The sequence below is a fragment of the Lipophrys pholis genome (assembly GCF_963383615.2).
Source record: "Lipophrys pholis genome assembly, chromosome: 18".
NCBI classification, from domain to species: Eukaryota; Metazoa; Chordata; class Actinopteri; order Blenniiformes; family Blenniidae; genus Lipophrys; species Lipophrys pholis.
Genome location: NC_137646.1, coordinates 14,879,766 through 14,892,579, shown reverse-complemented (window position 1 = coordinate 14,892,579; position 12,814 = coordinate 14,879,766). Strand labels below are relative to the sequence as shown.

At 42.8% G+C, this 12,814-nt stretch overlaps 1 protein-coding gene across 1 annotated transcript; it reads left to right on the top strand.

Moving 5' to 3' along the window:
* Positions 1 to 1,140: 1,140 nt before the first annotated feature.
* Positions 1,141 to 9,670, top strand: cckar (cholecystokinin A receptor). Its single transcript, XM_080486536.1, has 5 exons — positions 1,141 to 1,325; positions 2,718 to 2,969; positions 5,679 to 5,940; positions 6,027 to 6,154; positions 7,486 to 9,670. Exons 1-5 carry the CDS (start codon positions 1,316 to 1,318, stop codon positions 8,094 to 8,096), a joined length of 1,263 nt encoding a protein of 420 aa, XP_080342662.1. The 5' UTR covers positions 1,141 to 1,315; the 3' UTR covers positions 8,097 to 9,670.
* Positions 9,671 to 12,814: the final 3,144 nt, after the last annotated feature.

Here is a 12,814-nt window from a genome sequence, read left to right as displayed (position 1 = left end):
AAAGTGTTGGTGAAGTGTTCATTGTGGAATTCAAACTTGTGAACAACCAACCCCATTTCTACAGCACCATTCAGACACAAGGGAACTCACAGTGACTTATAAGGAAATAAAGGAAGTCCATTAAACAAGGTTGAATAAGAATCTTAACCTGAAGTGATAAACATTACGAAATACATTAAAGCAAAGTGATTAAAAGAGGCGTAAAGAATAAAGCTAAATCCTTATTAAGAGAAAGGTTATTAAAGTAAGTCAAATCTCGTTCACTGGAAAGCTTGAGCAAATAAAAATGTTTTAAGTCCTGACATAAAAGTGAGTTTGTCAGCAGGAGGTTTGTTCCACAGTTGAAGGGTGTAGGAACTAACAGCTGCTTCACCGTGTTTCTTCCAAGTAAACTGCTTCCTAGGGACCTCTGGGGTCTGGATGTTTCAGAGTAAATCTGAGATCAATTTTGCCCTGAGATCATTCAGAGCTTTAAAGACAAGAAGTGAGAGCAGAGAGTGAAGCTCAGGTGTGATGTGCTCCACCCTCTTTGTGTTGCTGAGTGTAACACTTTTAGTTTAGTTGTTTTTTTTTACTAACACCTATAAACATACTGTTGCCATAATCCATCCATCCATCCGTCCATTCCATAAATAAATGAATACGTTTCTCAGACTCTTGTTCAGAAATCCTTTAACTCTTGTCATATTTTTCAAATGGCAGTGAGGTGATTTTGTTATTGGCAGTTGAATTGAGTCCATTGATGAGCCCATATTTACACCCAGATTTCTGCCTTGACTTGTTTTTTATGAGTGGCACAGTTAAGATTCACGCTGACCTTTGACCTATACTATTTGGAGCCAGAAACAATTACAAAAGGAAATGTTATTCTGGCTTCGGTTTTGTCCAAGGACGTACAGCCAACGCTGGTCACATACAATTTGAAGGTAAATTAACATCTGTGTTGATATCATGGAGCTAAAGAAGCGTTCATTGCTCAACTCAACCTCTCAGCTTCTACGTTACAACCTCTCGATTGCTTCAATCACATAAAATATTGACTTCAAATCGAGAGCAAGAGAGATATATGGCTTGTTTTACTCCTCATCACAATGCTGTGCAACCGGTGCTTCCATTAGATTATAATTTGCACCTCTGTGTGAGGCAATCCGGACTATTTTCAAAATTGTCTGGACGTGACGGGACTTGTAACAGATGAAGCAACTGAGCTGCACCAAATGCCAACACTGGAGTTTACAGTGCAGGACTGTTTCGATGAGTTGAGCGATGGTTTCTTCCACATTCCCAACATCTTCACACTTAGAAACTCTTCCCGATGGCTTGTGGTGAGTTTGTTTTTGTTTGTTTGTTTGTTTGTTTGTAAATTGGTTTGTTATTGTTCTGAAGCACCTCTCTCGCCTGTGTTGGATCGGTTTGGGACAATCATAGCAGGACTTGAAAATGTCACCAACTGCTTGTCTCACGAAGGTCTTCATCAAATCTGAGCCTTTAATTATTCTCCGAGCTCATTCTGGCTGAGCGCGAACACATTCACTGCTGTTCCGAGGAACCGTCAATCTCTTCACCCACAACAATTATATTCCGTCTCAGTGTGTTTCCATACTGCTGCTCACACGAAACAAACACAACCGTAATTAAAAAAAAATTGGAGCACTACAACTCTGGCGGTTCTGTAAAGCCATTATATATTTATGTTTACGCTTTCAAAAGTTTGAATTTTGCGCAAATTGTGCCCTGAAAATAAGCCCGGACATTACTTTAATGCCAGCCACGCTTTGAAATCTTCGCCGTGCTTCTATATGACCGCGATTATTGAGCACTTCGTGCTTTAAAAAAAGGGGGGGAGGAGGGGGGGGGGGGGGGGGGGGGGGGTCCTAAAGGCGGGCGGTGCGCGCTCCAATGCGCCTCATCCACTTGTGAGCGGGACGCAGCAGAGGAGCGCAGCGCACCAGGAGGAGCGCACACCAACTTATAGAGAGATAGATCATTTCTCCTTCATCTTCTTCTCCTCTATGTCTCCTTCTACTTAACCACGGCTGGTTAAAATCCATCCCTGCTCTCTGGATCTTCTGTTCTTCCCATTTTGCGCACAGAGCACGTCTTTTTCCTACTCGCGTGTCTGAGTTTACTTGACGATTAAGGAGAAAAGGCGAGATGGAGCCGTTCACAATTCGCGACATACTCCTAAACTCAACTGACCTGAACAGGATTTTGTGCAATTTTGGGATCAATAATATCTCCGAGTGCGAGAACGAGCTGGACGCATCAGCCGAACCTCAAGGTTTGGATGATTCATCAGCCTTTCCATATTTATTTACGGAATAAATCAGCATCACACGTTGTGTCGAAGATCAGATCGTTGTCTTCGGGATGACTGTGTCAGATTCATGACAAAACTCTCCAGGATTTCTTTTCCTGCGTCTGTGCGCATAACGCATGTGGATCAGATAATTTTGAAGTCTGATGTAGTGTGCTGTATGTATTGTTTTTTATAACTATCACGCGGCTGTAGAGAAAGTATGAACATGCCAAGTGAACAAAGTGGAATTATATCCTCTTCATAAAAATAAAATCTAGATTACAAAGGCAAGACTTTTTGCGCAATTTTGAAGCTCTGTTCCATTTCGTCGCTTATATATGATGATTTTACTCAAAAGCTTAATTAGTTTGCTGTTTAAATTAGTTTAATGTTCCTAAAATGTGTTTCCCCCTCCCAGACATCAACCAGACGGTGCGGATCGTCCTCTACAGCCTCATCTTCCTCCTCAGCGTCCTGGGAAACAGCCTCATCGTCGCCGTCCTGCTGCGGAACCGACGCATGAGGACCGTCACCAACCTGTTCCTGTTGTCTCTGGCTGTCAGCGACCTGATGGTCTCCCTGGTCTGCATCCCCTTCACCCTCATCCCCAACCTCATGAGGGACTTCATCTTCGGCACCGGCATCTGCAAACTGGCCATGTACTTCATGGGTGAGTGTGATCAGCGCACATCCAAGTCAGTTCAAACATGATATTGTAGATTAATGATTCAATAAAAAAATATAGAAACGAATTGATAAGCACGGCTCCCCTGGAGAATATCTCCTGTTCAAGTCCTGGTTTTGTGGCTTTAAACAGAAGTTGCATGTTCTCCCTGTGCCTGTGCCATCTGAGGTCAATTGGTGACTCTGAATTATGTCAAAGTAAATGTGTGTGTGTGTGTGTGTGTGTGTGTGTGTGTGTGTGTGTGTGTGTGTGTGTGTGTGTGTGTGTGTGTGTGTGTGTGTGTGTGTGTGTGTGTGTGTGTGTGTGTGTGTGTGTGTGTGTGTGTGTGTGTGTGTGTGTGTGGATTCCTGACCCACACTTTCCTAAATCATTGAAATTCAAGATGGGTTGTCCACCTCTGTACTAATGGAGGAATCCATACAGAAAAATAAATAAACATGCTTTTTTTTTTTAAACAGTGTAAAATATAAAATTTCATAAAATTGGACAAAATGCAATTATCCCAAAACAAATGAGAGAAAATGTGAAAAGCACATGATTTCGTTGTGAAAATGTAAAGGTTTGGTTAAGAAGAACAAAAGAAAACAGCTTTACTTTGACATAAAGTGTCATTCTGATCTATTATCTACTCTACTAATCCATAAGCAGTTGTTTCATTTCACTTTTTTGTATTTCCAAATGTTAATGCAGAAGTGTTGAGGACAAAGTGAGATTGTTTAATGTATGAATAGCTGTAAAGAAAAAAAACTCTAGAAATATAAGTTAATATACATTGTTTGATCATAATTTACAAGCAAAAACTGAATTTTAAAGCATTTGAACTGATACTGTTATTGATATGATTGTAGATCCCAACACATTTGGTTAAATTTAGTACATTTTTAGTACAGGATAATAAATATGTGGTTTGTATTTGTCAGATAATGTTTAATTACAGGTAAAGTTTGGTACTTACTTTAAAGAAAAAGTGTTTCCCAAATTATCCTTTTTAGTAATTGTCCCTTTAATGTATTTGTTTAAATTAGTTCACTCACTAGGCTATGCAGTATCACAAGTAAATCCACATTGAACTAAAAAAAAATAGTGATTACTGTTTGTTTTTAGTAACAGTTCTTAAATATTCCTGTCACATCCAGTGTGCAGAAGATTGAAAAAGCTACAATAAGAAGTCATAAACGCCACATTAGTCTTATTTTCCATGTTTGTATAAATGAGCCGCATGTCACAGGCTGCACCACTGGCCATCTGTTTGAATTGCCTTAATCATTTTAAGTCAGGGATTTGAAATCTTCCATGCACACAACTTCTGAGGCGATGAGTCAGTTCGACCAGGGACCCGAATCAGCTCGTGGCTTTAATTTGCTTGTAACGCTGACAAATCCCCAGGTTTCTTCCTGTCCCTCTCAGAAAGCCGCCGGGAGCCTCGCAATAAAAGTGCAGTCATTACAGAAGCCGCGTTGAACGCTAATGTCTCATTCTCATCCAATTACAGGTCGCCGCCGAAATGTGATTTTCATTTCTGCTTGCATCCTGTTTTTTTTTTTTTTTTTCCATTTCGCGGCTCGCTCGTCCTGCGGGATCGCTGCATCACTTGTCCGCGTGTTTATCTGTTCACGTGTGGCACCTCTCGGGTCAAACCCGGGCTGATTGTTCAAGCGTATTTATAGAGCCCCCCCCCCCCCCGGGATTGTTATGGATGACGATGTGGCGAGCTGGTGTCGCCCTCAGTCGACGCTCAGCAGTGGAGGATTAGTGTGAAACGTGAAGAAAAACATGGCGTCCTGTGACGAGTTCAACCTTTCAGCAATTACAAAGCGTGCCAGGAAAAAGAAAACAAAGATGAGAGTTGTTATATTTCTGAGTAGTGTTACTGAGACCCGGTTATGTCGAGTCTCAAAAACACTAAGATCAGGGTTGAAACTGAACGTTGGATAAATCTCATTATTTCAGAAGAAGAGGATCTTCTGAGTGCCGCTGCTGTAGGTTTAGGTTCAGACCGCTGGGGGATCTCATTCAAAGATGATTGTTCTACTCGTCTGGTTATTGATTTTTTTTTTTTTCTTGGGCGAGAGAGTTTCCTGTTTGACATGTATTCGACAAGTTCACAGGTCCAAATCCCACAGTGGACACGTCCCTGGAATTTCCCCCAAGGCGATTGATAAAGTGTGATGAGGTTTATAAGCGTGGATCGCCACAAATCTACACACAATGGAATTCATTTTAAGTCAAATAGATTTGAAGTTTATTGCACAGAGACTCAAATAATTCCTGCCCTGAAAAGAATCACCCAAAAAAACATCACATTTTTTGGGTGAAACATTAAATTATCATTTAATTTGAATGGAAATTCAATAAAAACTGTATTTTTGATCATTTGAACTTGGCCATTTTGATTTAGTTTCATTAAAATTGCTAATAAAAAAATCTGTATTATCACCCAGGGGAGCGGTAGTTCTTTCCACAGAAATAGAAAAAAAGAAATCACATCCCATCAAATGTTGATTTTCCATAATCAACCAAATTAGAATGAGAAAATACAGTTTCTATTACATGAATGTAGAAAAAAACGGATGAAACAAAACATTCTAAATGATTTTCCCATTATTTAATGGCGGCAGGTTGGCGGGCCTGTCGCCTCCAACGCCTCGACTCGATGTTAGAGCCACATAATGATTTTGTTCCCGCTCCGCTCAGGCGTCTCCGTGAGCGTCTCCACCTTCAACCTGGTGGCCATCTCTCTGGAGCGCTACAGCGCCATCTGCAACCCGCTGACCTCCCGGGCCTGGCAGACCAAATCCCACGCCGCCAAGGTCATCACCGTCACCTGGGTGGCGTCCTTCATCCTGATGCTGCCCTACCCCATCTCCAGCACGCTGAAGCCCTTCACCCGCCTCAACAACAGCACGGGCCACATGTGCAGGCTGGTGTGGCCCAACGACGTCATCCAGCAGTCCTGGTGAGCCCCGGGCACTCCCGACACATCGGCAGTCAGTGGAGACTCGCCCACCGACCCGACACAAGCTGTTTTGTTTTTGTTTACAGGTATGTGTGTCTGCTGTTGTTGCTCTTCCTCATCCCCGGCATTGTCATGATGACGGCGTACGGTCTCATTTCTCTGGAGCTCTACCGAGGGATCAAGTTTGAGCTGTCCAACAGGAAGTCCAGCCGAGGTATAAAGTTTAACAAGTTGCAGAAAAATCTGGCCTGTATTGATACAGATGTCATCTCAGACTTTCATCTAGTTTCAAATACACTTAACTGACTTTTAACTTTAATTTATGCTATTCATGTAAAATGCAATCACTTTTGAGGTGCAAAAGTCCCTCACTGCAGTCCAACTTGATAATGTGACAAACTGCCTCCTGCAGCAGTAATTCACTTTTCTATTTATGTCGACTTCAGTTGTGACGGCTGTTACAGGAAATGAAATCTTACCAGAATCTTACCACATAAAAAGGTTAAAAACAAGCCGGGCACAATAATAGCTGTACAAAAAAAATAAAAAAATAAACTTGGCCATCATTTTAGTTCACTCATTTGAAGTAATTAGACAGGAAATAGAAAATATTGCAAACCAGGGTTGAACAAGTTTATTTTCTTTAAACTTCTGCCACCTATAAATGAGTACAGATGAGAGTATGAACACATACTGGAAGGTCTCTCTTGCTTCTATAATAATATTAATAAAAGTAATTTTATTAATAATTAATAATAATTAATAAAAGTGTAAGCAATAATAAAAATTGTGCCATTGTTCAATGAGACAGCACTCGGAAGGCGATAAGTCCTCATAGCAAGACACACCCCAAACTCTAGAATTGCTCAGTTGATCACAGCAGGTCGTCATCCAATCAGGTATCTTACCACGACCGAGGACGTGTAACCAGCGTTGCAATGTGGGAAAATGATCATACTTCTACAAACCAAAATGCATGAAGATTCAGTGAGTTCTAAATACTTCAATTGTGTAAAAGCCTTGATAGTCAATAGATGTGAAAACGCTGGAGGCGAAACGAGGACCCATCCAAGATGGCCGCCTCGCTGATTTATCAGCTTTAGCAACAATGAATGGTAAAGGGATGTTGTTTTAATGTCTTGCTCAAGGATACATGGAAATACTGTGTGGAGGGGAAGATGGGGATTGAACCTACAACCTTCTAAATGACCGACAACCGGCTTCAGCACAGCCGCCATGAATGAAGTTTCAATATAATGTCACAAAGTTGCGGCTGCTGTCAAACACATTCGTAATAAATGATCATTTCCCGCAAAATATGGTCATTTTGCGTCTCTGGCATGACATTCCTTATTCCTACAGTCAAGAAGTTGTATTCCTGGGACCTTTTCTAGAACAATCCTGCAGCTGAAACACAAAAGAAATCCCATGAGAATAAATCCGGCAAAACTTTTGGATGTCTCCCATTCTTTGATCTGACTGACTGCTGAAGCTCCATTTCTGTGGTTCTAAAAATCTCTCTTACGTCTTTCTTCTCTCCGACAGAAAGACAACCGAGCACCGGCAGCATCAAACCCGGCGACAGTGACGGGTGCTACCTGCAGCCGTCCAAGAATAAGGGCTTGGCGGTCAGTGCAGGGACGAGCGGCGGCCCCAGCGGTAAGCCCAGGATGAGCCGGGCGTTCAGCAGCAGCTCCACGTCCAACCTGATGGCCAAGAAGCGCGTGATCCGCATGCTCCTGGTCATCGTCTTCCTCTTCTTCCTGTGCTGGACGCCGGTCTTCGTGGTCAACGCGTGGCAGGCCTTCGATCAGCGCTCGGCCTACCGCCTGACGGGCGCGCCCATCTCCTTCATCCACCTGCTGTCCTACACCTCGGCCTGCGTCAACCCCATCATCTACTGCTTCATGAACAAGCGCTTCCGCCAGGGGATGCTGGCCACCTTCAGCTGCTGCAGCTGCTTCAGGGGGGGCGGCGGTGGCGGCGGCCGATCAGGGAGGTCAGCCGGAAGTAGGATGACTAAAGAAGAAGCGGGCGGCAAATCCAGAGCGGGGCAGAAGACCCCCGAGCAGAATGGTCATACGCCGCCGAGCGGAGCCAGCACACGCTTCACCTACACCGGCATCCGAGGCTCGGCGTGGAGCGAGCTGACATAAGCCGGGCGGAGACGTCCGCGCGCGGGAGCGGCGGCGGCCCCCGACACGAACATATGAAGGGAAGTCTGCGGCGTGTGATGTAAAGCTTAAAGCTTGTAGAGTTCACGAGCGGCACAGATGCCTCGGCTCGGAGCGGGGCGGGACGCGGATGTACAGCAGCAAACGCCGCCTGAACGCGTTCGGCCTCGGGGGCCGACAGGTCTGACCCAGAAAGCAAAAGATTCGATGAGGCAGAAAAACCAATTCGACTCCGATCCACCTCAATCCCCACAGCGATGGCAGGTTTCAGCAAAGCGCATCAGATGAGCAATTTTCAGTGACAAAAGCTTTGGACTCATGACTTATTTCGCGAGTTCAGTCGTCTCGCTCGGCCCGGTAAGAAAGGTCAACGCAAACACTCCGGGCCATTTAAATTAAAAAAGAAAAAGAAAAACGAAGAGCACATCTCAAGGTATTTTTAGAACCTAACCCCAAGGCTGGAAGGACTTCGTCAACCTGAATGGTCAAAAACACAGATTGAACCAATGTCAACTGTCAGGACGCAAGAAAACATAAAAAATAAAAATTAAACCTCTACGATCGAATGATGATTCAGTAAGGTTACACGAGTGTTAATCAGTTTCCTTCAGCCGAGTTGGGATGTAAAAATGCTGACAATTGATGACTTTAGCCATGATAATTTAATCTGCTCGTAAGGTGAGCAGGCGACCCCCTAGTGGATGTAATTCGAATTACACAAACAATAAAAAAAATGACACACTTCTATGGAGGATACAGGAACGTCGCGTTTGGAAAATACGCACCGATTCGGATCGGACCGTCCTGTTTCTGGCACTAAAGTAGCAGTAGAGTCCAAACTGGACACAATAAGAATGTTTTCCCAAACCCCTTGGTGGTTGCGCACCTTAATATAACAATTTGTTACGCAATTATTTACTTTAGCAAGGAGCATGCCTAATGTTCGGAAGAAAGAGCGAGCTTTGATAACTGCTACAAATATTTTTTAAAAAAAGAATAATTTACACTAAATACCCGGGCTGCGCAATATAAATTTGTCCTTATATCGCAAAAAAACTGAACTGCGGTCAATTGTGTTTCCATAACAGTAGTCTTAAATATGAAAGAAAAGTGTGTGTGTGTGTGTGTGTGTGTTACTAAGGGTACGGTGTGTTCTTGGGGAACTGGAGAGGCCTTATCGCACTGTGGGATTCGCACCACCTGCAGCTCCTCTTCAAAGAGCGAATTCCCGGCATTTCCACCCGATTTCCACTGACTCATACCCGTCAGATATCGCAGCATCGATGTAGCAACTTATCTTTACTTGTTTTCGTGTCGATAACATGACCTCAGTGTGGCTCTGTTATTCTTTGTGTTTAATGGAAGAAGAAAAAAAAACAAAACAAAACGTTTTTAAATTCCTGTTGCATGATGATGAATGTAAAAACATAATCCAAGTGACTGGTTTGATGTATTCCCCCCCGTGTGTTTCTGTGGCGGTCAACATGGGGCAAAAGATTAAAAAAAATAAATAATAAGTTTAAAAACGTACTGGTTAAATACTTCAGGTGACCATTAAAAAAAAAAAAGAAGCAAAACACGAGTCAGATATTATATCACTTTTTTATTTCTCATTTTTATGCCAATATTGCAAGTTTTTTCTTGTTTTTTTCTTCTTTTAATGACATACAGATTTGAGCAATGTCTGGAGCTGCAATATGTACAAAAACAAACTAAAGTATGTTATAAAAAAAAAACCAAAAAAAAAAAATCTGAAACAAACAAAAACAAAACAAAAAAACCATCCCCTTTTGTTTTTGACGTTATTGCTAAAATGTTACAAACGGCACAGGTTTCTACCATCAGCAACCCTTTGAGCACTGAGTATACTACCACAATGACACCTCTGCTTACCATTTACTAGAATAATACACAGATACAGTGAGAGAAGTGAAAGAGAGTGGAAGGACGTGAGGAAGAGAGGAAAAAAAAAAGACAAAAGAAAAAAAAAAGTGATGGGTCTGTAGCGAAGCTAAGCACAACAAGCTGCATGTTAAAAAAAAAATATAATTAAAAAAATGAGGTGAGAAAATGTACACAGAAAAAACATGACGGAGAAGTGCGGATGACGTGTGGGAGAGAGAGAAATAGAAAGGTTAGCGCTCTGTAGTGCAAACAGCCAGAGTCTGAAGAAGAAGTAAGGCTGAGTGCGACAGAGAAGGGCTCCACACTCCTTTATTTATTCTTTTTTTTTTTTTTTTTTTTTTAATTTTGTTTAAAGCTGCCTCTCACTCTGCCCTGTTTCGTTTAGCAGTGCATGAAAACTACATTATAAAAAGACATTTGGCATATTAGAGGATACATACATTGTTCAGAGCTCATTATAAAAACAAACAAACACGAGAACAGCTGCTTTTGGAGGTGTAAAAACACACACACACACACACACACACACACACACACACACACACACACACACACACACACACACACACACACACACACACACACACACACACACACACACACACACACACACACACACACACACACACACACACACACACACACACACACACACACACACACACACACACACACACACACACACACACACACACACACACACACACACACACACACACAGAGAGAGAAAAAAAAAACTGTTAAGATATTCTCTAAAGAGCATCTAATGAGATGGTGGTTTCTTTTCCCTCTGAAAGCTGTGTCGCCACGTTAAGAATGATATTAGAAAATAGAAAGATGCATGTAACATTTTCTGCGACCCCTTTTGACACACGAGACATGTCGTCCCCGTTCTCTTCAAACTCCAGGCGCTGCAAGAGGAAAATAAACTGTAAACCAGCTCGGATTGTCAAGGCGACACTGTTTTTAGTTTGATCAGTTTGAGCCAACGGGATAAAAGCTGCTTTTGTTTTGGACTCCAGGAAGAGAATTGGGGGGGGGGGGGGGGGGTCTGAAAGGTACAACATGACCAGCGTCCAGTCATTTTCCGTTCCCACGTCACTCTGAACGATGTAGTACATATGCCGGGCCTTTCGGTGGCGCTGTAACTCCGCCTCAGAAATACACCACAACCGGGGAAGACGACGCGGCGCATCCAAATAAACCAAGTGTTCATCGGTGGACTCCTTCGTCCGCCATTGTTGTAAAATGACGTCGCGGGGTCCAGAGCTGCGGCGATGACGTCATCGTTTTTCCGCCAAAAATGTCACGTCTTGCCCGTCAAACCTGCAAACCCGGGGCAGCGTTTTCCGTTTCCCGGCTCCCTAAAACGCCACACCGCGTGGCCGATCGGCCAAAAACGACGCGGTTACACGAATCGGCGTTCTCGTGTGGACAGGCTCTAAAAAAAACGTAAAGCGCACTGCTAAACACCAGCACTTTGGTGGAAATTGTTTAAAAATCCCTTTCCTAAAAGAATCAGGGGTTTATGAATTGGTGAAGTGGTAGGGTTAGACTAGACGCTACAGTGGCTCATGTTGTACCTTTAAAAGCGAAATAACGTGTAAACAAAGAAATGACCTCATAGATTTGGAGCTGTCGGGGGCGATGGGGTGTGATGCTAAATGCAGTTTGTGTAAAAAATAAAAAAAAAATAAAAAAGTAGAGCGACACGACAAAGAAAAAACACACAAAGCTTAAAAATAATCTACAGTTAAGATTTGGTGACCTACATCCCGCAGAGTAAAGGGTCCGGGGTCGATACGTGATGCTACACTGCTGCTGCAGCACCTTCGACTCCTCCACACTCTCCAGGACAGACAGGAAGTGGCCTTTTTTTTTCCCCTCCAAAATAAGACAAACAAACAAAAAAAAATAAAAAATACACAACCCCCAGGCCAACCTAGGCAGCACGGGCAATAATGCACTTCTCTTTTGTTGTTGTTGTTGTTTTTGACATAAGACAAGAGGGGGGGGGGACTTTGTACCAATAATTTAAAAAATATCAATATTACAATATAAAACATTTAACATGAATGACACACAGGTGGGCGAGGAGGGCCGAACGAGGAGGGCCGAACGAGGAGGGCCGAACGAAGGGCATAAGTTAACTTTTTTTTTTTTTTTTACAGGGAAGAGGGCGCGAGACCCTTTTTTTTTTTTTTTTTGTTCCTGTTGTTTTAAGGGTCTGTGAGTAAGAAAGAAAAAAATGCTGAAATACTTCATTAAGCAGACATTCAAGTTACAGTATTGTTCAGTTTTTCTTTTCTTTTTCTTTCCCAGAAGTGAATACAGTCGTACTGTAGGTATCACAGGTATTGCCTTTGAATGTTTATCCACAATAATTCAGACATTTGGATCCCGGTGGAAGACTGAAAACACCCAATTTTTCTCGGAGAGGAGTCGGAACAAAAAAGAAAAATGGAGCGAGTCTGACTCAGTTTTCCATCACTGCGACTACGTATGAAACACACACACACACACACATATTTGCTGGCTGGTGAACTAGTGCTCAGGCGGACAAAAACAATGAAATGACCTGTACAATATTGCTGTTGGTTTTTTTTTTTTTGGGAGAGAGAAAAAAATGCACATATTCCAATAATACACATTTAGAAGGCCTTTATACTCCCTACAGGAGGCGCTGTTGCCATGAACATGGATGAGTGCAACTACTCGGACCAGGCACGCGAACACACACACGCGCACACACACACACACACATTCTGAAAGAAGACGCTAAACCACCGCACGTA

Bases quoted from the DNA above. Each gene is read 5' to 3' on its own strand.
- cckar (XM_080486536.1), top strand. The intron at 2,970-5,678 runs GTGAGTGTGATC...CGCTCCGCTCAG, and splicing joins ACTGGCCATGTACTTCATGG to GCGTCTCCGTGAGCGTCTCC. The intron at 5,941-6,026 runs GTGAGCCCCGGG...TTTTGTTTACAG, and splicing joins GACGTCATCCAGCAGTCCTG to GTATGTGTGTCTGCTGTTGT.